This window comes from Taudactylus pleione, unplaced genomic scaffold (genome assembly GCF_031769625.1).
Source record: "Taudactylus pleione unplaced genomic scaffold, aTauple2 ptg000053l, whole genome shotgun sequence".
NCBI lineage: Eukaryota > Metazoa > Chordata > Amphibia > Anura > Myobatrachidae > Taudactylus > Taudactylus pleione.
In genome coordinates, this window is record NW_028284455.1 from 13,578,084 (window position 1) to 13,605,499 (window position 27,416).

At 42.7% G+C, this 27,416-nt stretch overlaps 1 protein-coding gene across 3 annotated transcripts in view; it reads left to right on the forward strand.

The window, feature by feature from the left end:
* KCNH8 (potassium voltage-gated channel subfamily H member 8) overlaps window positions 1–27,416 on the forward strand; it is a 543,344-nt gene that overhangs the window by 231,085 nt on the left and 284,843 nt on the right. For all 3 annotated transcript variants that reach the window (XM_088463391.1, XM_088463397.1, XM_088463404.1), the window contains exon 2: window positions 14,402–14,635. In XM_088463391.1, the coding sequence (XP_088319517.1) occupies window positions 14,402–14,635 (234 nt within the window). The remainder of the gene's footprint in view (window positions 1–14,401; window positions 14,636–27,416) is intronic.

Genomic DNA, 27,416 nt, shown 5'->3' on the forward strand with positions numbered 1-27,416 from the left:
GCACGACGGAGCTCCCTCCGTCGTGCGCATGTGCACTAGGGCACCATCGACCCGCTTGCGAGCGCTGAGTGCTCGCGAGCAGGTCTGAATCAGGCCCTAATTTCAGTATGAAGCATGTGTGATGCACAAGCAGCAGAGTAGTTCAAATAAACAGGTACAAGTTAGTATGTATATCACTGAACATGACTAAACTTGCAAGGTGAAAACAGGAACAGTTGCAGTTATAAATCAAGAACAGGAGACCAGACTAAAACTGAGGCAGAATAATCTGATGATCTGGCACAGAGAAATAGCACAGAAGTTCTGACACAGTGAACAGACACAGGGGTTCTAACATGATGATTCTGAAAAAAGAAGCACTGTGAAGCAGGTAAAAATTAGTGAGACACAGAAGCAGCTCACAGCTGTGCAATTACTTAGAAATAGGGTGATTCAGATATACAGATCAAATGGGGCAGCAGATTCAGAATAACTGAGGCACTATGGCCCACACGCTACTCACAGGATTTGGGGGTCGATTTACTAAGCTGTGTAAGGATATAAATTGAACGGTGATAAGGTACCAGCCACAGCTACTAACTGCCATTTTTCGAACAGCTTGTGACATGGCAGTTAGGAGCTGATTGACTGGTACCTTATCACCGTTCACTTTATCTCCTAACACAGCTTAGTAAATAGACCCCCAAGACTCAACATTAATACATTATAAGGCGCATCATCTATTTATTTCTAAAACTAGATGTAGGCAGTTATAAATGATGTAAGTCAGACACAATTACAATAAGGAAGTGGAATAGAGATCACACTGACATAAGCCATTTTGGTTTGCAGGCATATTCAGGCAGTGCAATATGTTTCAATTCATGTTGCCAATCTACATTGCAGTGAGTTATATTCCCTTTAAAGCACAATTGGGATAACAATTATTAATGGATTTTGACCTCTGAAAATGATCCCTAGTGCAGTGGTTCCCTGGGGTGTCTCTGGACACTTGCAGGGGTGCCTCAGGTTGGTGGTCCAGCACCAAATAAATGTATTTATGGTCAATGTAAGAGGAAAACCATAAAATATGTGGTCTAACAGACGTGCAACCCTGTCCACCATCCCACAACTGAAGCTTGGGATGACAGGTAAGTACAAGTAAAGGTGCGTACACACTGGGCGATAAAGAGGACGACTGAACGATAACGATATCGTTATCGTTCAGTCGTCCACTTTATCATCCATTTTTAACCCCAAAACGATGAACGATAACGACGACGCGCGTTCCCGCGGGTCGTTCGTCATCATCGTTCATCGGGCTGACATGCAGGCCAAGCCGAAGATCTCGTCAGGTTGCTGCATGTTGGGGAATGGGGGAGAGAGCCCGGCGCTGAACGATATCGTTAATGATATCGTTCAGCGGCTGTGCTCAATGTCATGAACGACATTGAGCACAGCCTGCCGGGGACACACTACACGATATCGCTCAGGGAGCATATCGTGTAGTGTGTACCCACCATTACTTAAGCAATAATTTTTTTTCTTAATTTCTCAATAACAAACTATTGACTTAGGGGTGCCATGAAAAAAATGCTGATACGCTAAGGTGCCATGATTCAAGAAAGTTTGGGAACCACTGCCACAGTGTATATTTAATACTGTGACATTTCCTATATTTGACATTCATTTAGCATGTTGGATTCTTACTGTAACTTACAATACAATATCATAAACAATCCACTTACCTTGGTAAAATAACTTTCAAAATGCCCTCTAGCAATTTCAGTTGTCTGCTTTGAAAAACATAAATTCAGAATAAGAATTTTCTTTTCAATATGTAACAATGGAGTCACTTCTACAATGATATCTGTTTCATTAATAAAATATGAAAGATCATGTAGGCTAGGTTTATTTTCCTTAAACGGCCAACGGTGTATGGAAACCCATGAATATCTTCTATTAATTTAATTAGGTGGAAAAAAGAAAAAGCATTTATTTTAATTATTAAAGTGCATTAAGTTTCAGTGCAAATATTTAATTGTTTAAAATTAAAAACCAAGCTGAATGTATAAACTTTGTTCCATAAAACTTGCATCGCTTTTAACTATTGTATGAACGTACTGTAGCTCATGCTTGCATTTTTAATACTGTAGACTCCTGACAAAGCAGTTAAATATTGCTCCATAAACACTTTACAAATGCATTGGCTCTTTTGAAGAGCTTTTTCACTGCTTTTTGATTTTTTTCATGTCTTTTAATTGCAAGAACACACGTGTATTCATAACACCGATGATTTAATGGAACTCTGGTAAAAGCCTTCTAAAATTAGTTCCCTATACAAGCATAGTTCCAATGTTGGGACACACACACATCAGTAACATGAAAACAGTTAAAAGAAAATACATTTAATAAATCATACACATAACTACCCTTAACTGGCACAACCACATGGAATGGGACCACAGTCAGCTGGGCTTTTGCTGACATGTTTGCATACCAGGTGTGATGTAGTGATCTGTGGTCGCTAACGAGAGTGCCATGCATCCGGCTTTCTGGATTCATGTGACACATCTAAAATTGGATTCAGTTCCCAACTGAGCATCATTTGGCTGATCTTTAAGTCCAGAGCTCTGCTGCAGAAGAGGGTCTGATCATCATTACCCCCTGAAACAAGTTCCACTGTGCTCTGCAGGCTAGTGAGGGGGAGGGGTAAGTAAGTGCCACTGAGGGTGGGTAATTACACTGAGGTGGATTTAGTGCCACTAGGGGGGTGTGGAAATATTTTTTCCACATAATGTTCCGGTGGCCCTGGGTGAAAGGAGAGTGTACAATATTTATATGTGACACATGGCACGATGTGAGTGTGTGTGTGTGAGTGGACTTTGTAGTGCCCCATTGGAGATCTACAGACACTGGTGGGTGTGTGGGTTATGCTGCTTGTGATCTATTACCACAAAGGAGGTGGAGAATAATGCTACTAGAGAAATATTGCCACTGGTGGATGGGAGGTAATATTACAATGGAAGCCTAAGTACACGGGAGGGGGTGGTGCCTATATTTTTATTAAATATTTAAATATATTCTTAACTTAACTAAAAATCATTAGTTAAGTAGTTAATGTACACTATAAATTAAATTGATAACATGACAGAACTGCAGTATATTTTAGCCAGATATACTGTACATAGGTGTCACACATTCCCTTATCTTATTATTGTAACAATAAATTTCTGCACAACAGATGGGCCTTGGTATACAGTAGTTAGTGATTATTCCACTGTGAAGCCAGACTGGGAGAGCACCAGTGAATATGCGACTTATGGGAACAAAATAAATCCTTTAAATCAAGACATGCTTGTATGATTTTCCAGTAGCATGTATCCCTTGTTAGTATTTCTTTCCATCACTCTGATAATATTCAAGCAAGTGAAGATTGTTTGCAGTGTTTCATTACTTCTGCTAATGCCACATTATGTCACATTTCAGGTCTTAAATAAAGTTAAAATCCCTTCTATAATTAACTAATTCTGCTGAAATTCTAAGTAACGCATCCTGCCATGAGGTTGAAAGAGGCAATGAGTTCCCCTCGGCTGTAAACCTGCCACATTGCATTTACCCAACTCACATTAGGGGAAGCAGCGATTTCCACTGCAGTGAAAGCAGCGCAAATTCCACTATCAGTTTAACTGTGTGGAAAAACTGATGCCAAAGTTAGAAAGCCTACCTTGCTAACAAATCAGTGCAGATGTCAAAATACAACCATGTTTTATTTTGTTTAATTACATTTTACAAAAATTATTCTGTATTTTCTATTTGGACAAATTGTACTGAAACAGTATATTTTCTAATAAAATCCCAACAGGCTATATAGTATGTATGTATGTACCATGATAATGTTTCCTCTTACTAAGCTGCAAGACAATACATCAGCCCTCCATTGTAGTATAAACTGCATAAGTCCCAGTGGTGCCAGTACTACCAGTGGGAGAGAACAAAATTGCTACTATATATATCACATTGCATTGTACTTTAGAGTTGCATTTAAACTGTTTAGTGTAACATTCCCTAGAGATGATGTACAACCAGAGAGGACAATTGCCATTTGTAAAATTACAAGATTCACTATTTTCTATAAAAATAAATATGCTAAATTTAGTTACCTGTAGTCATGTACCCTGTGTTGGTTCAAAATTACCATCTGTGTTCTTATTAATTTATAAAAAACAAGTATGGCATTTTCTAATCAATCATCTGAGCCAACTATTCATAGAATATTGCAGTGTTGTGGCAGTGATTAGATTTTGAAAACATTTTATTTATTTTTATATAATTTTTGAACTTGGCTTTTTTTTGCCTGGAAAAACAAGCTATTTAAGACCTGAAATGTGACATAATGTGGCATTAGCAGAAGTAATGAAACACTGCAAACAAACATGAATAATTTCTGTACTATATCAATAATAATAGATTATTAGCACAAGAAAGACCAGCAGCCACCTTCCTTTAACATCTTCAGTCAGTGGCGTAACTTTATTCCAGTCGCCCAGAGGCAAGATAGCTGTTAGTGCCCCCCCCATCCATTAGTAATTATTTATTCAATTATTAATTAATGTCTACCCCCTACATGTCAGTTTGACCTCCCCTGCTGGGGCGTAATTAGAACTCTGTTGGCCTCATAGCTAAATTTTTAAGGGCCCCCGATACATAGTTTAGAATAAGAATGAAGAGGGTGGGGAGTGACAGTAAGGAAAGGGATGGATCTGACATAAGCAGGATGGATCTGACATAAGCAGAAAACTATTCCCTGAGGATGGGCTAGCCCAAGGAAACAATCCACTCACTGCCAGGGGGCCAACTTGTATTAGGGCAGGTCCGGAGTGGTCACAGTGAGCACCAGTGTCCAGATTGCTTCTGCCTTTCAATAAATATGAATGGGGTTGATTGACACAGCTTCTGTCAGAGCACTAACAGAGTGGGAAATTCAGGTGCTGGAAAAATGAAGGGTGCCCCTTCAGGGCTGGCACCCGGGGGCAACCACCTCCATTGTCTCCAGCAGTTCATCCCCTGCTTTCACTGCTGAGAGTTCTCGGTCCTGGGCTGAGCCCATTTTGCAACAATGGTGCTTGTCACATTACATCATCAATATGACTTTTTTTATGCAGTGCCCACATAAGTTACACCTTCGTTTTTTTAGAAGACTTTGCATTATTCTTTTTGCTCTAACACGTCAATAAAAAAAGTTTTTTCCCTAGAAAATGCAAGAAAGTGAACTAAAAGCAAATATGATTTTTTTTCTTTTTTTTATAAACATCAGAAGGAAATACTTTGTGGTCAGACATTTGTCCTTGTGCAATTCCATGCAGGCTGTTCTGTGTGTCGACACATGCACAGGTGAATACTCTTCCAGTTATTTATATATTGTGCATGCACATATCTCTAGGAAAATGATGTCGGTACCATTTTTGCATTGATTTCCTTAGTGGCACATGCATGGTAAGTATATTCAATGAGTGCAGGATGTACAGTGTGGGTTGCCTTTGATTTAGGAGCCTATGTTCACCACAAGCCCTGCAAGCATTAATGATATGCCAGTGTTTGTGGTTCCTTTTTAAATATTAATTAATCTTCCCAAAATTGTAGCTAGCAGGACTCTACATGTAGGTTTTCATAAAAATATCTGTACTTGAATATGATAATGCATTTTTTTTATTTTTGCTACCATTCAGTTTCAATATAAATGTTTAGAGTGTGTAGAAATAATATGGTAGCCCAACAAGACCTTTTATTTTTAAAACTTGAAAACCTATCGTATTAAATGAGGAGACACTTTTTAATTTAACACAAGATAGGGTACATCTGGAGTTTGGATCCCTCTAATGTGTAGACAAATCTTTTTTTCTGTGTACTGTTTAAGTCATCAGGGGCAGTCCTGTGACTGCTGCAAAGTTTAGTGTTTTCTAACATATACTCCCAAATCCAGCCTCATTTCATTATCATGTAATACATGCACATATAGGCCCTCATTCAGAGCCGTACGCTCTGAGCAGAGCGCACGCTCTGAATGAGGGCCGGGCTCCATTTTCATGGAGCGTCCTCCTGGACGCTCGTATAGCTGTGGGTCACCACCCACAGGCTATACGAGCGTGCTTTGTGATGGCCGCGATGGTCGAGACCATCGCGACCATCGAAATTGCGAGCCGGAGCCTGCGGTTGAGGTTTTCAACCGCAAGCTCCGGAGTGATTTTGGCTCTATCAGAGCCAAAATCACTCCCACTGACATCACTAGTGATGTCAGTGGGCCGGCTTCTGACGGGAGGCGTTCCCGTGGGAACGCCCCCGTCAGGGAGGCACGCCCCTGGCACGCCCACCAAAGGGGGCGTGCTGTCAATCAACATTGACAGCACGCCCCCTTTGATCGGACACAACAAGCGAAGGACTTTCCTTCGCTCGTCGCGTCTGGCGCATGCGCACGACGGAGCTCCCTCCGTCGTGCGCATGCTCAGTGCATAACATCGACCCACTTGCGAGCGGACAGCCGCTCGCGAGTGGGTCTGAATCAGGCCCATAATTTCTACACTCATCTGGTAATCTCTCTTTCCATATGGCCCCTCAATCCTGTTCTCTGCAAACTTCTATGCTCTTGTTCCCACTTGGCAAGCACCTCCCCCCTCTTCAATCTGTCTTATTTCACTGACACATTTCCATCCTCCTTTAGGAGGCTCTGTTCTTTCAATGTATAACTCTTCTGTTTGTGAATTAATTAGCTCGGCCTCATTTATCAACGAGTTTATCACTCAAAACTAGTGATAAATGTCACTGTGCATGATAATGGTGCTCCAGCCAATCAGCTCCCAACTGTCAACTGTTAGAAAAATGACAGTTGAGAGCTGATTGGCTGGAGAACCATTTATCATAAAAAGTGAAATTTATCACTAGTTTTGAGTGATACGCCCATTGATAAATGAGGCTTCAGTCTCCAGTACAACACCTACACTGACGACACCCGAGTCTATCTGTCCTTCACTCCCAATGTACTATTTTATATCATCAAATGCAATGCTGCCTAAAGGTCAACATGTACAAAATAGAGCTTCTAATTTTCTTTCCCCCCAGACACCACAGTTTATTACTATCTATCATTCCCTCACCCATCTATTCCCACTTCAATCCATCTTAGATGCAGTAGCAACACTAGGTTCCTCCCTCTACTCTAAACATCACCACTCTGCAAATCCCTACACTGCTCCCCATGTACTCAACAATCCAATTCAATTTACTACCCCTCAACACTAGCCCTTCAAATCTCACACATTTAACTGTGACCTGCATCTGGCCTCGTTTTGGATAGTCACCTCTCACTCCTTCGTACAAGACTTCTCCTTTATTCCATCCAGTCAGACACTCCCACCAGTCTCTTCCATCTCTTTATCGAGCTAACCCAACCTGCTCTACTCACTGTGGGATACTCTGACATCTGTCCCAAGGTGAGATGCATCAATTTAATTTTTCGGTAAAACCTTCAAAAAAGTTTTATACATTATAAATGAAATCATTAAAACATCTCACCCCCAATCTCCACTATGGGGTAAATTACTAAAGTGAGATTTTGTAGAAGTAGCGATGTTGACCATAACAACCAATCAGATTCTACTTAACATTTAACAAGCACCTTCTAGAAGATAATAGCTAGAATCTAATTGGTTGCTATGGGCAACATCTCCACTTCTAAAAACTCTCACTTTAGTAAATTTACCCCTATGAGTCACACTTTCTTCTCTTGTCTTAGCTGTGCTCCATTCCCATGTTCTTGTCTGCATTTATTTTATCTAACTTGTGTTTTTCCCCACTGATGGAGCTGTAGAGCACTGTGGTGCCTTAAAATCAATTAAAGTAGAACCAACATATACAGAATAACTCATACAATAAGCATTTTTTTTTTAATTTTGCATCTTCGTCGCATCGCAATTGCTGCGAAAAGCCGCTCTCAGTTTCCCCAGAGACCATAAGCTGTGACTTTAATCACACAGGACTTGGTATAACACACATACACACATACAAAGATGCAGGTAAAGTACAACGAAACTTGGCGTGAGGAAAATCTGTGGCTGCTCGTATCAGAGCACTTTTAACACAGATTCAGACTCAGTCGCACACAGACGCACAAATTCTGCAAGCCCCAGTAGTCAGTGTACTCTAGCAATGTAGGTTTGTCACTTCTAGTTGTTTTAATTATGTGAATAAGATTACCATTTTGAGTGAAATAGATGCTCAGTGCGGCCGTTCCACATGGGACCTGGCGCGTCGAGAGCATTTGGGGTCCTTGTGCTGCAAGATAGCAATAGTGCACGGGCCTCTCTCTACAAACTTTTAAGTAATTAAACATTTCCATATTTATCTTTTAATACTACTTGGTTTAATCCTCATATAAAGCCTATATATTTAATTGGAGAGTGAGTGGATATGGATATTGGAAATGTCCTTATTACATATGACAATTTGCATATGTGAAGGTTTTTACTACATTTCTTGGACTACACTTAGAAAATAGCTTTTGCTCCAAAGATACAAATTTAGGCAAAAAATAGGTGTATAACAAAACAAGGCAACCAGTAGACCTACGCTGTGTTTTGCTAGGAATGCCCTAATTCTATCCAACTGTTTACCTCTGCCTGTGTAAAAGTCTGCTCAAATACAAAACATTGTCACTTTATTGCTTAAGCCCCCCATTAAGGCCCGTATTCAATTAGTTTCACGCCCACTATACTTTTTCGCCTACATCGCGTATTTTAGCTGCGGAAACTTATCGCGCGCATACCCGCGTTTCGCCCTATTCAAGTCCAAAAGACACAAAAAGTGCTGACAGAATTGGGGAAATCAGCCTAACACTCCCTAAAAGATGCACTAACTTTGGGGATCAATGTAAATGCCCCGAATAGCCCTAATAAAGCTATTTGGGGTACTTAAGGTGTGTCAATTTCTTCCAATTTCTTTACACAAGTAGTGAAGAATAGCATTAAGCAGTTTTTTTTGTGAAAATAAGTTGGCCTGTCAAATTTGGGGTACTTTAAAATGGGTGCAAGCATGATTTAAAGTAGCTAAAGTAAAGTTTAAAAAAACTTAAAAAACGCACATGAATCAAGCACCTGCAATCAAAAAAACACCTCACCAATACTTGCAGACCCCCCAAAAGTATATTTTGCTAGTTTTTAACTTTGTACCCCCACTTTGCACTTTTTTGCCCCATTTTCAAAGTGCTTTTTTTGTGGTGTTCCTCTATTTTTTTTGGGGGGGTTGAGGCAGTTATCCTTTGGGGGGCTGCCTCAAGGGTGCTGAGTGGTTCCCCACCTTTGCACCCCAAAATAGTGATTTAGCACTTTTTTTCTCCACCTATTCATAGGCGAATCGTTTTCGCCCATTACATTGCATTGTGTTTTCGCGTACAAGAAAAGTGTTTGCAATTTAATACGGAGATAAGTTTCCGCCTGGAGAAAAGTCAGTGATACTTTATCGCAGATTCTGAATTTTTGCGGCTAATTGAATATGGGCCAAAGTGCAAATATTTTTTTTTTATCTTATATTCTAAATATAAGCAAAATAATTTTTTTTTAGTATACAATCCTCCAATCACTGACTAGTAATTATGTAATAGGCCCTGTTCCTGTAATTAACTCCTTTCACTGTAATCACTTTATTGTTGGTACATCTTGCTCCATAGTCTTCAGGCCAGGGCTGCCGAGAGGTATGGAGGTTTTAGTACAAAATACTCAGGGCTAGGTCACTCTGAGGGACCAGGAGTGCAGGAAAGACATAAGTGTGCCTTCCATTGAGAGCACCTGATGGTGCATAGCCACCATTTACCGGTGCCCTGTTTCAGGCTACAGCTCCTGACCAATGCCCAAGGTGGTTGCCTAGGGTTGCAACAGTTTAAAGGGTACCTAGAACACTGAATCTGTGACATAGAGCCTGTTTTCAGTGCTGCACACACTGCCAATGTTCACATAGCAGAGCAATTTTTTTAAACTGCTCTTGTGGAAACATGTCTAAAAAGCCCTATGATGCATGCATTACACATAGAAAGGTGCTGTTTCAATTGAGATAGATGGTATCAGAAATGTGATGGGCATTTCTGGTCACTAAAAAGTAAAATGTATTCGATAGGGTGCGCTGTCAAACAGCAGCTGGAATGAGGGTTGTCAAACCTCCACATAGAAAAAAGAAATAGATATAAATATACCAGCTCTAGCTACAATACATCGCAGTTAATAACTGGCAATATATAACTAATATGAAAAAATATGAAGATACAGGACGGTATTTTCACATATCCAGTGATAGCAATTTATTAGAAGCAAAAAATAGTGATATTAATAATAATAATAGTACTATAAATTCATAAAGTGCACAATTCAAGTATGAAGAGTTAGTTCATACTTGAATATTAAGTAGTAAAAACTACCACTTGTTAGACTCCCCGATCTCTGATAGGTTTAGGACTTCCTCTGTATAGTAAAAAGATTAGCAGCAAGGTTACCATATGCGTGTAGAACTTCCCCAAGCGTCTGTAAGCACACACTCCAGGTGTATGTGTGCTCTAGGGGGTGATCCACTGGTAGTTATCTGCAGTCCAATTCCATTTGAGGTGACTTGTCCAAATATAGTTCCAGGAGGGGTTCAAGAGTCCAGAATAAAAAATCCAAGTGGTCTGTGAAGTAGCTCAGCTCAACGCGTTTCCCTGGATCTAAACAAGCCCAGCTTCCTCAGGAGCAAGTGGGCACAAACTTCCAAACACACCCTATATATACTGGTTAGTTAATTACACAAAACACAACACCTAGGTGTAGTTAAAAGCACTTGGGTAAAAAACATCCTGTATTGTTCTCTATAAAATGCAAATTTCATCAAAAGACAATCCCATATGTCATTAAATAATAATAATAGTACCCATTTGTATTGTATTCTTGTATAAAAAATATGTAAACAGATAAATAGATTAATCAATACCTTCTATGACGTTCTATTAAATTGACATAGCTGCCAATCACATGACCGGCAGTAATCATGTGGTTATCAGATGGCCAATCATGGAGCCACTAAACATTAAACCTGATTAGTTACAGGGGCAACATGTGACCAGATGGATCAGCACAACAGTGGTCTGTTGTCATCGTTATCTAACTGTAGTCAAGGTAACATGACGCTTGTAAGATGGCATGATACGTCTAAGCAGAGGTCTGGAAGTTTAACGCCCAGGTGTCCACAGGAGGATTCCTGTCTCGAGAAGCGTCATGTAATCATAGTGATCCAAACATGGATCCAATTTATTAGCTGGTATTTAAATTTAAAATTTACACCAAAACGAATATACCATTTGGTAAAACATGAGGATAGTAAATCTCGTATTACATACAATATAACAGTTCAAACATGATAAATTGATTAGATAATCTTTATGAGGGATAAAAATATGTATCTTATATGTCTAATCATATCATATATTAAGGTAATTGGGAGGAATCTCATACCGATTAATCGGTCAATTATTAGAGCAATATGTTGTTGCAGTGACCATGTTCCACCGGACATGAACCCCAAGGGGAAAGGGGGGAAAGGGAGGGTGAGTCACAATGCACAACAATAGTTGGTCCGGGTCTGGAGGATGGGGGCCCCACAACAACATAGTCTCAGTTCCACAGAGGACTTAGAAATAATCATATTAAACAAAAATAGGGGGGATAAGGAAATGGAGAAGAGAGGGAAAGAAAAAGAGGGGAGAGTGGAGTATACCCCTTTAGTATTTGCAGAATATTCATGTATGGTACATTAAAAACTTAAAGTACTGAATTCAGTTCCATACTCTCATTAAGTCCATCAGGATGTAATGAATTGAACTTCAGCATCCAGAAAATTTCTCTGCTACAGAGTTTATTATATCTGTCTTCTCCCCTAGGTGTATATTCAATTGTTTCCAAGCATATAATGGATAAACTGGCAGGGTCTCTCTGATGTTTGAGATTAAAATGCCATGGTATACTATGCGTAATACAACCATTAATAATATCCCTGCGATGCTCCATGAAACGGACATGCAGATGTCTGGTGATTCTACCTATATAATTTAGGTTACATCTGCATTTTAATAAATAAATTGCAAACTTAGAATCACAGTTCATAAATGTTTTGAGTTGATATATTTCACTAGTAAATGGTAGACAGACCGATGTAGTTTTTCTGGAAATATATGAACACATGGTGCATCTGGTTTTACCACATCTATAGAAGCCACATGGTTTCTGAGTTAACCAATCACTGTTTGTTGTTTTATCTTTTATGGTTACTATTGATCTTAAATGGCTAGGTGCCAGAATAGTTTTTAGTGATCTGTTTTTCCTATAACTGACCCGAGGGTTCACAGGGAAAATATCACATAGTATATTGTCCTGTCTAAGTATTTTATATTTACAGGAAATTATGGTTTTAATATCGCTGGCATATTTATTAAATTTACATATAAATGCTACATTACCAATATTATCATTCCCTCCCTTATGAGGTGGTATATAATCATCTTTCTCTTTTTCTGTTTCTATTTTCTTTTTAGATTTAATAAGTAAAAGTTTATTCCTATCCATATTATATACCTCCTTATAAATATATGTTAATAGTTTGTCTGGATATCCTCTATCTTTAAATGATTCAATTAATTCAAGGACTTTTATAGAAAACATCTCTAGATTGGTACAATTACGTCTCAGTCTCATAAGTTGCCCCTTAGGAATATTAGATTTCCATGGCATATGATGGGCACTTCTGTAATGTAGATAAGAGTTCATATTCACTGGTTTAGTGTAATTAGATGTAACAATAGTTTCATTATGTGCTTCAAGGGTCAGATCTAAAAAGTATATGTGGTCTCTGTAGTAGGTGAAAGTGAAGGATAAATTATAAGAAATACAATTGAGAGAAGTGACAAAAGAAGTGGCAGAGGGTAAATCACTATCACAAATAATAAAAAGATCATCTATGTAACAGCCATAAAAGACCAATTCGACACCCAGTTCCCGCCCCAAACATGGGTATCCTTGACTTCACCCATGTATAGGTTGGCATAACTGGGCACAAATCTGGTCCCCATGACCGTCCCCATCACCTGTAGATAATAAGTGTCAAGAAAAAGAAAATAATAGTGTGAAAGAATTAAAGATATACAATCAAGAAGAAAAGATTTATGTTCCACTCCAAGATTGTCATCTTGGGACAGCCTTCTACTCAGTACCTCACATCCCAGATTATGTGGGATGTGGGTGTATAAAGCATTAACATACAATGTAAGGAAAGCATACCCATCCCTCCATTTGATGGATTGAATTTTATTAAAAAGGTCAGTCATGTCCCAGAGTGGTAACATAAGGTTGTAGAAAAGAATCTAAATAAAAAGATAGATTAGAGGTCAAAGAATTAACTCCGGAAAGGATAGGGCGCCCAAGGGTTTAAGTGAGGGATTTGTGTATTTTGGGGTCACTGACTGAGAGGTTGCTAGAAATAGATGAAAAAATGGTCAGTTCAGTGGGCATGTTAATGCAGTGTCACAGGCCCAAATGCTTGCATTCACAGATGCACAGATACAGGCATAAAAGGCCAGAGTCAGCCATAGATTTGGTACAAGTTTCGATGGTGCAACCCATAGTGGCGTACCAGGATGCACAAATCAGTATTAGAGCGTGCACAGGCGCTGAAAGTAGGCATATCAGTCCTTGCATGGAAAGTGTTTGTGTCAGCAAAGTTGCAGACGGGCAACCACCAATAGACACTGCTGCATCCATTCCTGTGTGTGACTTAGAATCAGGCATCTAATGTCTCTGATTCAGTGTTATGATTTTCACTGCAGTGCACTCGTTCTGGGTGACAACCGTCTGAGATTTAAATTCATTGCTTTGCTGATAATGGGATTTAAGGGGGTATTTATTTACATAAACATGTATGTCTGGCACTCTCCCCTAATACATCTCACTTTGCAGAGCAGCCCATATCATGTATCTGCACAATGTATAAACAGTTTCACTCCATCTCTATCAGATTCATGACCTTGATACAGTATATCGCTAGATCGGCTCTTGGTATTCTTGACATGACTTTTGCTAATAATCATAATATTTGTTTGTTTACATTTATAGTGTGCAATGGATTATTAAATACTGTTTTCACACTAAAATTGCATTTTCACTGTTACTCTAGAGAACATGTGTATAAACCAGTAATTATATTGCATGCATAAGAAATAACTCAAAGATGGTAATGCATAACTAAACATATTTAGCCAGGGGGACTCTATTGCTACCACCACTACATATGCTATATGTAATTGTAGTTTGTGATACTGTATATGTTATTTATTTTATTTTTTGGGGAATTTGTTTTACAGACAGTAACTTCATTCTTGCAAATGCTCAGGTGGCCAAAGGGTTCCCAATAGTTTACTGTTCAGATGGCTTCTGTGAACTCGCTGGATTTGCACGAACTGAAGTCATGCAGAAGAGTTGCAGCTGTAAATTCTTATTTGGTGCTGAAACAAATGAACAGACAACACTTGAAATTGAAATGTCACTAGAGGAAAAGAGTGAATTCAAGGGGGAAATCATGTTCTACAAGAAGAATGGTAAGTGATTGTTTTTTTTTCTCTACGCTCTACTTTGTTTTTATTCTTAAGCGTTTTGGATATTTGTGAGGTTGATATGTCATTTCCCTAAGGAACATAATGGATATTCTGCCACCTCCTCTCTACTGTTTCTTCAGTCATAATTTAGTTTTAGCATCCAAAAAAACACAATGAAGGAAAGGTCAGTGCTAATATATCTACATTGATAATAAATAGGCAAGCTATAAACATTTATTTAATTGCAAACATAACCTTTCATATTTATCGTTTATTGTCGTAAGTTACATAAAGATATGCGGAAACACATAAAAAGTAATATGTATGGCATTTCATCTAGTGTATTATGGAAGAGTATTAAATTGCATGAAAATTGAACCATTTATTTCTCTGTTAACTACTAGTGATGTGATGTGTGGGTTAGAAGGCAATATATGTAAATCTTCAATTATGACTATAATATGAAAAGTCCTCTTGTGGGTCTGAAGTCATGGAAATTAAACTACTTAACTAATATTCTGTTTAAAATCAAACTTCCATTTACATTTTAGGATTTTAATTCATTCGACTAAATTACATTTTATCAATAACTATAAAAAAATGACTATTAATTGAACCATATTACCTAGATAATATTTAGTATGCATGTATTTGCCTTTAAGTTAAACACTGAAGTCAGTAATGCTTTACTTATAAAACCCATGCATAAACTTATAGTAGTCTCGGCATGAGATCAGCAGGCTGATAAGCCTAGGGGATTTACAGGCTTTTGTTTATGATATTTCACAGGCTTTTGTACCACATGGGACCAGTCCTGGATTAATACAGCAATATTTAAAAGACAGACGGGCTGATGCAGGGTCGGTCATAATTGCTCCTACATTTCATGTATGGAACTAAATGCAGATATTCACTGTATGCAGTGTTGTACGCACCTCTGCGGTTTGACCAGCTCTCATTCGTATGTCTACTTTCTTAGCTGTCATCACTATTAGTGAGCACTTGAACCAGCCCTATCTATGTTACAAAAGATGCTTATGAAAATAGGCATGAATACGTGTACAAGCAACTCTGCATAAAGTAGCTTAAAAATTTCACTGATGTGCCCTACTGAACTTAGACTATGTGCGAGCTCCCCCTTACTACCCAGTTATGTCCCATCAGCTGAAAATGTAGAAGCAACTGATTTGCATAGTATTTAAAATTAGAGATGTACGGAGATGCTTGTGTTTTAGTTTTAAGTAATCGTTGTGTTTTATTTTTGGTAAAACCAATCGTCATGTTTTGGTTTGATTTCGATTTTGGATTTCTTTAAAAGTTAATAAAAACAGCTAAAATCATGTAAATTTGACTTTTTGTTGTTCCTACAGTACTATTAAAATCAAGAACGTTCCTTTCTAGTCATTTCTAGTCTTCTAGTTCCTTTCTAGTAATTTTAACCACCTCACAGAACCTGAAATCAGGAGGCAGGGACTTAAATGCAATCCAAAGCACGCAAGATCCGAGTTTTAGATCCGAGTTCCGAATTTGAGAGAAGACCCAAGTCGGGATTCGGTTCTACTCAGAACCCCAAAGTGATCCGAGCTGGGACTCAGTTTGACTCTGAACCACAAAGTTTGAGTGTATTTGGTTTTTAGCAAACCCAAACAACGTATCTCTACTTGCCTATAGTGGCAAACGCTCGGCACTGTCACAAGCGTGGAATTTAGGAGCTGTGTTCCCGGACTGGGCCTTGGATCTGTATTACTTGGTGCAGACGCTCGCTGGAGGAGACTTGGCTTAATGAAGTTTCTCCGCATGAGAGGGTGCAGCGAACTGACAGGAGTTTGAGGAATGCGGCAGTAACGAGGTAGCTAGGAAGCTACGTGGAGCGGCTGGATAGCCGAGGGTAGACGTTGGTAGCTGAGTGGCTATGTGGAGCGGCTGGATAGCCGTGGGTAGACGTTGGTAGCTGAGTGGCTACGTGGAGCAGCTGGATAGCCGTGGGTAGACGTTGGTAGCTGAGTGGCTACGTGGAGCGGCTGGATAGCCATGGGTAGACGTTGGTAGCTGAGTGGCTATGTGGAGTGGCTGGATCGCCGTGGGTAGACGTTGGTAGCTGAGTGGCTACGTGGAGCGGCTGGATAGCCGTGGGTAGACGTTGGTAGCTGAGCGGCTACGTGGAGCGGTTTGGTTAGCCGTGGGTAGACGTTGGTAGCTGAGCGGCTAAGTGGAGAGGCTGGTTAGCCGTAGGTAGACGTTGGTAGCTGAGTGGCTACGTGGAGCGGCTGGATAGCCGTGGGTAGACGTTGGTAGCTGAGCGGCTACGTGGAGCGGCTGGATAGCCGTGGGTAGACGTTGGTAGCTGAGCGGCTACGTGGAGCGGCTGGTTAGCCGTGGGTAGGCGTTGGTAGCTGAGCGGCTACGTGGAGCGGCTGGTTAGCCGTGGGTAGACGTTGGTAGCTGAGCGGCTACATGGAGTGGCTGGTTAGCCGTGGGTAGACGTTGGTAGCTGAGTGGCTACGTGGAGCGGCTGGATAGCCGTGGGTAGACGTTGGTAGCTGAGCGGCTACGTGGAGCGGCTGGAGCACAGTGGGAAGGCTTGCTTAGCTAAACTAAGAAACTAGTTGCACTGGCAACTTGTGTGAGCATTGGGGATCCTTTTATAGTGGACACTGGGAGCTGACAGGCTGAGAGAGAAGGAGAAGGCTCCTCATTGGTGGTAGTGGGGTCACATGGGCAATCCAAGATGGCCGCGCCCATGGACCGGAGGACAGCGCTTCCTGGAGGTAGTCAGCGGGGACCAGCGGTCAGCAGGAGCCGGCGTGGGAGCAGCACAGCAGCGGGACCCTCCAGAGGACAACAGCGGAGACTGCCTTGGGAGAAGAGGAAGGAGCGTACAGCGCGGGAGCCGGAAGACAGCGCGGGTCAGCGCCTGCACAGGTAAGCGACGGGGTCTGATTCTGGGGTCTCCAGGCCGGCGTGTGACAGTACCCCCTTCTTCAAGAGTGGCCACCGGACACTTCCTTGGTTTATGAGGAAATTTCACATGGAACGCTTTGACCAGACGGAGTGCATGGACATCGGAGGCATTTATCCAGATTCGTTCCTCCAGACCATAATTCTTCCAGTCGATGAGGTATTGAAGACGGTTGTATCGACAACGGGAATCTAAGATTCTGTCAACTTCGAACTCCTCTCTCTGCTGTGTTTGAACACTAGAAGCTTTAGGCAGGACCTTCTGAAATCGGTTTAAGACTAGTGGTTTTAAAAGAGAAATATGGAAAGAACTTGGAATGTGAAGAAATGGAGGAAGCTTTAACTTGTAAGCCACAGGATTCAAGACTTTGATGATTGGGAATGGACCAATGAATCGCAGAGCAAATTTCATCGAGGGTACTCGGAGTCTTAGGTTTCGGGTAGAGAGCAAGACCATATCCCCAGGTCGGAAATTTGGAACCGCTCGTCTTTGGCGGTCAACAAATCTCTTGTACCGGGCTGACGTTTTAGTCAGAGAGGAACGAACCTTTTCCCAGATGTTGGAGAACCGTTGAAGGGACATTTTGGCCGCAGGCACATCTAATGTGGGAAGAAGAGGGAAATCTGGCACTCGAGGATGTTGACCAAAAACTGTAAAAAAAGGAGTTGAGCTGGTGGACATGTGATAATGATTATTGTGGGCAAATTCAGCCCAAGGAAGAAGTTCAATCCAGTCATCTTGGGAGGAGGAGACAAAAGTGCGCAGGAACTGATCCAGGTCTTGATTGACCCTTTCGGTCTGACCGTTGGTCTGGGGATGATAAGCGGTAGAAAATTTGAGTTTTACCTGAAGGGCTGAGCAGAGTGACCTCCAGAACTTCGCTATGAACTGTACTCCCCTGTCGGAGATGATCTCTTGAGGAAGGCCGTGGAGCTTGAAGATCTCTTTTATAAAGCTCTGGGCAAGTAGAGGTGCAGACGGAAGCCCAGTAAGTGGTACGAAATGAGCCATTTTAGAAAAACAATCCACGATAACCCAAATTGTGTTGTGGCCCCGAGATGGAGGAAGATCAGAGATGAAATCCATAGATAGGTGAGTCCATGGCTCAGATGGAATTGCAAGAGGTTGGAGTTGACCGTGTGGAACCCGCCGAGGTATCTTGTGTTGGGCACATTTGATGCATGAAGACACATAAGACCTGACGTCCTTTTTCATCGAAGACCACCAATAGGACCGCTGGATAAATTCTAGGGTTTTATCCATACCCAGGTGACCAGAGAACCGGGAAGCATGAGCCCAATGCAGTAACCTCTTGCGGAGTTCCGGAGCGACGAAAGTCTTCCCAACCGGGGGTATAGAAGATAATTGGGTAGAGGCGAAGAAAGCTGAATTCAAGATTGGTTGGGGCTGTTCCATGGGTAGATCAGGGTTGCTCGTCATGGAACGGGAGAGTGCATCGGCTTTGAGGTTTTGTGAACCGGGGCGATAGGAGACTTTGAAGTTAAATCTGGAGAAAAACATTGCCCACCGGGCTTGACGAGGGTTCAAGCAATTTGCAGATTTAAGATAAAGGAGGTTCTTATGGTCAGTAAAAATGGTAATGGGGTAATGAGCTCCTTCTAGAAGATATCGCCATTCTTCGAGGGCTAGTTTCATGGCAAGTAACTCTTGATCTCCAATGGTGTAGTTCTTCTCTGCAGGCAAAAACTTCCTGGAAAAGAAACCACAGGGATGAAGTTTTTCATCTTTAAATCACTGGGAGAGCACTGCACTGACACCTTCAGAGGATGCGTCCACCTCCAGGATAAAGGGCCGGGTGGAGTCTGGTTGCTTTAAGATGGGAGCGGAGATGAAGGCTTGCTTAAGAAGTTGAAATGCAGAGGTAGCTTTGACGGGCCATATAGTTGGATCTGCTCCCTTGCGGGTGAGGGCTGTAATCGGAGCTACCAGAGTCGAGAAACCTTTTATAAACTTGCAATAGTAATTGGCTAATCCTAGGAATCTTTGTATGGATTTCAAGGAAGAAGGAAGAGACCAATCAAGAATGGCTTGTAGTTTTGATGAATCCATTTGAAGGCCTGTTCCGGAGATAATGTATCCCAGGAATGGTACACTTGAGACCTCAAACAGACACTTCTCTAATTTGCAAAACAGTTGATTTGACTGCAACCTCAGAAGGACTTGTTTGACCTGGTCTCGATGAGTTTGGAGGTCTTGAGAAAAAATCAAAATGTCGTCTAAGTAAACGACCACACACTTGTACAAGAGGTCCCGGAAGATTTCATTGACGAAAAACTGGAAGATGGCCGGAGCATTACAGAGGCCGAAGTGCATAATGAGATACTCGTAGTGCCCATCCCTGGTGTTGAAGGCCGTTTTCCATTCATCGCCTGTACGGATACGAATTAAATTATAGGCTCCTCTTAGGTCGAGTTTGGAAAAAACTGTGGCTCCCTTGACTCTATCAAATAACTCTGTAATGAGAGGAAGAGGATAGTGATTCTTAATAGTTATTTCATTAAGACCCCGGTAGTCAATACACGGGTGCAAGCCACCATCTTTCTTTTTTACGAAGAAAAATCCAGCCCCTGGTGGAGACGTGGAAGGTCGAATGAAGCCTTTATTTAAGTTTTCCGTAATGTACTCCGACATGGCCTGAGTCTCAGGGAGAGATAGAGGATAGGTTCAGCCTCTAGGAGGATTCTTCCCGGGAATCAGATCTATGGGACAGTCCCAATCACGATGGGGAGGTAACAGGTCTGCGCTCTGTTTGCAAAAGACGTCCTGAAACCCATCGTAGGCTTTGGGCAGGTCTGTAGAATCCCATACAACGGAAGATCTGATAGGTATTACCCGCTGAAGGCAACCTTTGAAGCAATTGGAACCCCAGGAGATTATTTGCATGGTGGTCCAATCGATTTGAGGTGAATGTCTCTGTAGCCAGGGTAATCCGAGGACTAAAGAATGAGAGGCTTTGGGGATCACTAGGAAGGATAGTTGTTCGGAATGGAGCACCCCAATGGTAAGTTTAAGTGGTGTTGTACAATGGGTGATGGTTCCACTAGAAATGCGACTACCATCGATGGCGGTTAAAGTGATGACTCGAGGCAACGCTTTCATGGGGATTTGATGCTTCAGGACAAATTCAGTAGTGACAAAGTTCTCTGCCGCTCCGGAATCCAGGAGAGCTAATACAGCTTTGGAACCTCGAGGACACTTTAAATGAGCCTGGATGGTGGAATCAGACTTCCTTTGTGATTCAATGGCAACTCCTAACTTAACCTCTCTTTCATAAGTTAGGAGGAGGCGTTTCCCGGACGAATGGGACAAGTTTTAACTAAATGTTGAGGAGATCCGCAGTACATACAGAGGTTCTGCCTCTGCCTTTTCTGCCGCTCCTCAGCCGATAAATGAGAGCGGTTGACCTGCATGGGTTCTTTGCCCAGAGGAGGAGAGGGTAAGCGGGAAACTGGACGTGGCCTTCCACGATCAAATCTGCCTCTTTCCAAGGCACACTCCCTGTGATGGAGATCCACCTTGTTGCAGAGAGAGATTAACCCATCCAAACTGGTTGGAAGGTCACGGGAAGCTAGGTCGTCTTTGAGCCTTTCAGAAAGGCCACTCCAGAAGGCAGCGATGAGGGCATCCTCGTTCCAATTGAGTTCTGAAGCCAGAGTCTGGAACTGGACTACGTATTGGCCGACGGTCCTGCTGCCATGATGGAGGTGTAGAATATCAGCTGATGCGGAAGTGGTTCTTCCGGGTTCATCAAAGAATTTGCGAAATGTAGCAACAAATTCGGGGTAGTTGGAGAGCAGGGGATCCGACTTCTCCCAAAGGGGCGAGACCCAATCGAGTGCTTGGCCAGAGAGTAGAGAGATGATATATGCCACCCTGGTTCTGGCCATCGGAAAGTTGGCGGATTGTAGCTCGAATTGGATTTCACATTGGTTTAAAAAACCCCTGCATAATTTGGGGTTGCCATCGAACTTGTTCGGAGGGGAGAGCTGAAGACGAGCAGGAGGAAGAACCGGAGGAGCAGGTGACACCACAGGAGGAGAGGCGGCTTGGGAGCCAGCGGGAGCGGGATGAGCCAGAAAAGACTGAATGTTGTCCAGGCGTGACGACATATTTTGGATAAATTGGATCAGCTGAGCCTGAGAGGTCTCCTGTCTTTCCAGACGGGATAGTACATCCTGCAAGGCTTCTATCCCAGATCCTTGACCACTTGCCGAGTCCATCTGGCCAGTGCAAACTGTCACAAGCGTGGAATTTAGGAGCTGTGTTCCCGGACTGGGCCTTGGATCTGTATTACTTGGCGCAGACGCTCGCTGGAGGAGACTTGGCTTAATGAAGTTTCTCCGCATGAGAGGGTGCAGCGAACTGACAGGAGTTTGAGGAATGCGGCAGTAACGAGGTAGCTAGGAAGCTACGTGGAACGGCTGGATAGCCGAGGGTAGACGTTGGTAGCTGAGTGGCTACGTGGAGCGGCTGGATAGCCGTGGGTAGACGTTGGTAGCTGAGTGGCTATGTGGAGCGGCTGGATAGCCATGGGTAGACGTTGGTAGCTGAGTGGCTACGTGGAGCGGCTGGATAGCCGTGGGTAGACGTTGGTAGCTGAGTGGCTACGTGGAGTGGCTGGATAGCCGTGGGTAGACGTTGGTAGCTGAGTGGCTACGTGGAGCGGCTTAGTTAGCCGTGGGTAGACGTTGGTAGCTGAGCGGCTACGTGGAGCGGCTGGTTAGCTGTAGGTAGATGTTGGTAGCTGAGTGGCTACGTTGAGCGGCTGGATAGCCGTGGGTAGACATTGGTAGCTGAGCGGCTACGTGGAGCGGCTGGATAGCCGTGGGTAGACGTTGGTAGCTGAGCGGCTACGTGGAGTGGCTGGTTAGCCGTGGGTAGATGTTGGTAGCTGAGTGGCTACGTGGAGCGGCTGGATAGCCGTGGGTAGACATTGGTAGCTGAGTGGCTACGTGGAGCGGTTGGATAGCCGTGGGTAGACATTGGTAGCTGAGCGGCTACGTGGAGCGGCTGGTTAGCCGTGGGTAGATGTTGGTAGCTGAGTGGCTACGTGGAGCGGCTGGATAGCCGTGGGTAGACGTTGGTAGCTGAGTGGCTACGTGGAGTGGCTGGATAGCCGTGGGTAGACGTTGGTAGCTGAGTGGCTACGTGGAGCGGCTTAGTTAGCCGTGGGTAGACGTTGGTAGCTGAGCGGCTACGTGGAGCGGCTGGTTAGCTGTAGGTAGATGTTGGTAGCTGAGTGGCTACGTTGAGCGGCTGGATAGCCGTGGGTAGACATTGGTAGCTGAGCGGCTACGTGGAGCGGCTGGATAGCCGTGGGTAGACGTTGGTAGCTGAGCGGCTACGTGGAGTGGCTGGTTAGCCGTGGGTAGATGTTGGTAGCTGAGTGGCTACGTGGAGCGTCTGGATAGCCGTGGGTAGACATTGGTAGCTGAGTGGCTACGTGGAGCGGTTGGATAGCCGTGGGTAGACATTGGTAGCTGAGCGGCTACGTGGAGCGGCTGGTTAGCCGTGGGTAGATGTTGGTAGCTGAGCGGCTACGTGGAGCGGCTGGTTAGCCGTGGGTAGATGTTGGTAGCAGAGCGGCTACGTGGAGCGGCTGGTTAGCCGTGGGTAGACATTGGTAGCTGAGTGGCTACGTGGAGCAGCTGGATAGCCGTGGGTAGACGTTGGTAGCTGAGCGGCTACGTGGAGCAGCTGGAGCACAGTGGGAAGGCTTGCTTAGCTAAACTAAGAAACTAGTTGCACTGGCAACTTGTGTGAGCATTGGGGATCCTTTTATAGTGGACACTGGGAGCTGACAGGCTGAGAGAGAAGGAGAAGGCTCCTCATTGGTGGTAGTGGGGTCACATGGGCAATCCAAGATGGCCGCGCCCATGGACCGGAGGACAGCGCTTCCTGGAGGTAGTCAGCGGGGACCAGCGGTCAGCAGGAGCCGGCGTGGGAGCAGCACAGCAGCGGGACCCTCCAGAGGACAACAGCGGAGACTGCCTTCGGAGAAGAGGAAGGAGCGTACAGCGCGGGAGCCGGAAGACAGCGCGGGTCAGCGCCCGCACAGGTAAACGACGGGGTCTGATTCTGGGGTCTCCAGGCCGGCGTGTGACAGGCACCAGAGCAGGCGCATTGCAAAAACGCCAACATATGTGTACAAAACTTACTTGAGTTCAACTTTGAATCAGCCCTGGCAAGTCTTTCTCTGAGTTAACTATTCCACCCTGTTGAAGATCCAGATTTTAGCATCTAAGACACATTAGCAGAAATTTATTGCTACCACCACTACATATGTTATATGTAATTGTAGTTTGTGATATATATTATTTATTTTATAGACTTAGGGTCAATCCTATTCCATGCAAAGGGTGTGAGTTGCCTTTTCAATGGCACCACAGCTTGCACCCTTCGCAGCCCTCTCCAAGCTCAAATTCGATTCATTTTGCTCGGAGCCCTTTGGGGCTGTGAGCACTTTTAGTTGAATACGGTGCTGCCATCAAGCAAGGCCATTGCCGCAATGACTTGCACCAGCAAGTACATCATGTACAATTGAATTGACCCCTCAGTCTTGTTTTGGCAGTATTTGTAGCTAAATACCTTGGATGTAAATCATACTTAACTACATAAAATTGTGGTATACCTGTAATGCAATGCTTCACTGTAAACACCTGGTAGCATTGCTGCTCATTGTGGAAAGTGGATAATCACATACTGTATTAGTAATCATGCACCTTAATCACTTAACCATTGTCCAGTACATATACTGAAGAGCAGTGGTTCCCTAACTCGGTCCTCAAGGCACCCTACCAGTCCGGGTTTTCAGGATGTCCATACTGAAGTACCTCAGTCAGTTTGATTATACCACGTATGCACAAGCATGGATATACTTAAAACCCGGACTGTTAGGGTACCTTGAGGACTTAGTTTGGGAACCCCTGCTGTAGGGCTTGCTGGTCGCATATGGTGTACCTCAATGAACAAAGAAATATCCTGATCCATCTTTAGAGTATAATTTTAGAGTTACAAAACAATCATGAGCAGAATTTGGCTACAGTAATGTTGTATTACGATTTTTGCCTATTTTTTCCGATATATTCCAAAACAGGATATATTAGTAAAAGATATTTATTCCAAATAGCAAGTTAGTTGGATAGCTTACCACTTCTTGTTCACAGGTTCATCTCAATTCACGGCTTCACGCATGATATTATAGCTAGTTGTTGTAACATTTGCAAAATATGCTTAATTTTAACATCAACATCACAGTTACTTGTTAAATGTTTTGTCTGTATAAAAAAGTGAGATTCATTGTAGTACTATCACAGTGGGACTTTGCAGCCAATAATATTTTGCCAGCTTTTATGGTTGACGTTCAGCACCTCATTGTGCACTTGGCACAAATTCAACCGAATTAGTCTGTGTATCACTTATGTGGAGGACACAGACTGCAATGAGCAAAGTACTTAACAACTGCTAAAATTTTCTAAATGCAGTGCTCACGCTGTACTGCACCACGTGAGGACGCAGGCTGAAAAATCGTGATGTGAAAAGAACAATAAAGAGGGTGAAGCATAATAGAATTGATTCATTTCAATGCATTTTTTGCAGAGAAAATAACTGATGGCCAGCGGGAGTGGTGGTATATGGTAGAGGTAAAAAGTGGAGATATTGAAAAATGTATTATTGCAGACAGTGAACGTCCATACATTTACATACATTTGAGGTCCTTAGGGTTCTAAAATGCATTTGTATTTATAGAAAAATCTACAGTCTGTAGTGATGCATTTTATGTGCAGACAGTGCTATTTAAAGCAGATAGGAAAGTCAGAGGGAAAGGACAATACAGAAGATTGCTCTCCCTGAATGTACTCAACCAGGAACAGCATCAGTGTACGGCACCCGGACCAACACTAGTAAACTGCACCAGATACAGCACCCATATACTACACCAAGAACAGCACCAGTATACTGCACCAGGAACAACACCAATATACTGCACCAGGAACAGCACCAGCATGCTGCACCAGGAACAGCACCAATATACTGCACCAGGAAAAACACCAGTATACTGCACCAGGAACAGCACCAATATACTGCACCAAGAACAGCACTAATATACTGCACCAGGAACAGCACCAATATACTGCACCAGTAACTGCACCAGGAAAAACACCACTATACTGCACCAGGAACAGCACCATATATACTGTACCAGGAACAGCACCAGTATACTGCACCAGGAACAATACCAGTATACTGCACCAGGAACAACACCAGTCTACTGCACTAGGAACAACATCAATATCCTGCACCAGGAACAGCAACAGTATATTGCACCAGGAACAACACAACAAGAGGGAAAGGGGCCACATTTAAGTTGCAGGTATAATCAGAAAAATGAGGTAGGAACAAGCACATTTACAGAGTAGAAGATCCTAACAGCATTCTCAAAACTGAAAGTGGATAAATCAATGGGGCCTGATGGGATATATCCAAGGATACTAAAAGAGCTTAAAGGGGTGCTGGTAACACCATTAACAGAATTATTCAACCAGTCACTAGCTACTGGAGTAATTCCAGAAGACTGGAAAAGAGCAAATGTTGTCCCACTGCACAAAAGTGGAAGCAAGAATGAGGTAAGAAACTACCGACCAGTGAGCCTTACATCAGTAGTAGGGAAATTGATGGAAACACTCTTAAAAGAACGAGTCATAGATTATCTTAAATCTAACAATTTGCAGGATCCCGAACAGCATGGATTTACTGGTGGGAGATCATGTCAAACAAATCTTATTGACTTTTTTGACTGGGTGACTAAGGAAATAGATAAAAGGGGGGCCATAGATATAGCTAATCTAGACTTTAGTAAGGCTTTTGACACTGTTCCACATCGCAGACTGTTAAATAAACTGGAAAGCATGGGATTGGATACAAAGATAGTTGAATGGATAAGATCATGGCTGCAGGATAGGAAACAGAGAGTTGTAGTAAACGGAGTGCAGTCTCAAGAGGGAAATGTGACCAGTGGAGTACCTCAGGGATCTGTTCTTGGATCAGTGCTTTTAATATCTTTATTTGTGACATTGCAAATGGTATTGAAGGGGAACTATGCCTTTTTGCAGATGATACAAAGGTATGCAACAGGGTAGACACACCAGGAGGGATAAAACAAATGATTGATGATCTAGGTAGACTAGAGGAATGGTCAAGAACATGGCAACTACAGTTTAATGCCAAAAAATGCAAGATTATGCACTTGGGTCTCAAGAATCCAAAGGCTAAATATAGTATTAATGGCACTATACTGGAAACTACTGAAGAGGAAAGGAATCTAGGAGTCACTATTTCAGGTGACTTAAAGGCAAGCAAACCGTGTAACAAAGCAATGAGGAAGGCAAGTCAGATGCTTGGTTGCATAGGGAGAGGAATCATTAGCAGAAAGAAAGAAGTGATAATACCACTGTATAGGTCATTGGTATGTCCTCATCTCGAATATTATGTTCAGTTCTGGAGGCCATATCTCCAGAAGGATATTAATACATTAGAGACTGTACAAAGAGGGGCAACTAAAGTGGTGCAAGGTCTACACCACAAAACATACCAGGAAAGACTAAAAGATCTTAATATGTATAATTTGGAGCAGGGATAGGGGGACATGATAGAAACATTCAAATTAGGGGTGAGCGGGTTCAGATTTCTGAAATCCGAACCACCCCGAGCCCCCCCCCGATCCGAGGCCGATCCGAGTCAGGCTCGACTTTTCCCGCCTGACTCAGATCTGAAATCGAGGCAAAACATCATCATCCCGCCTTC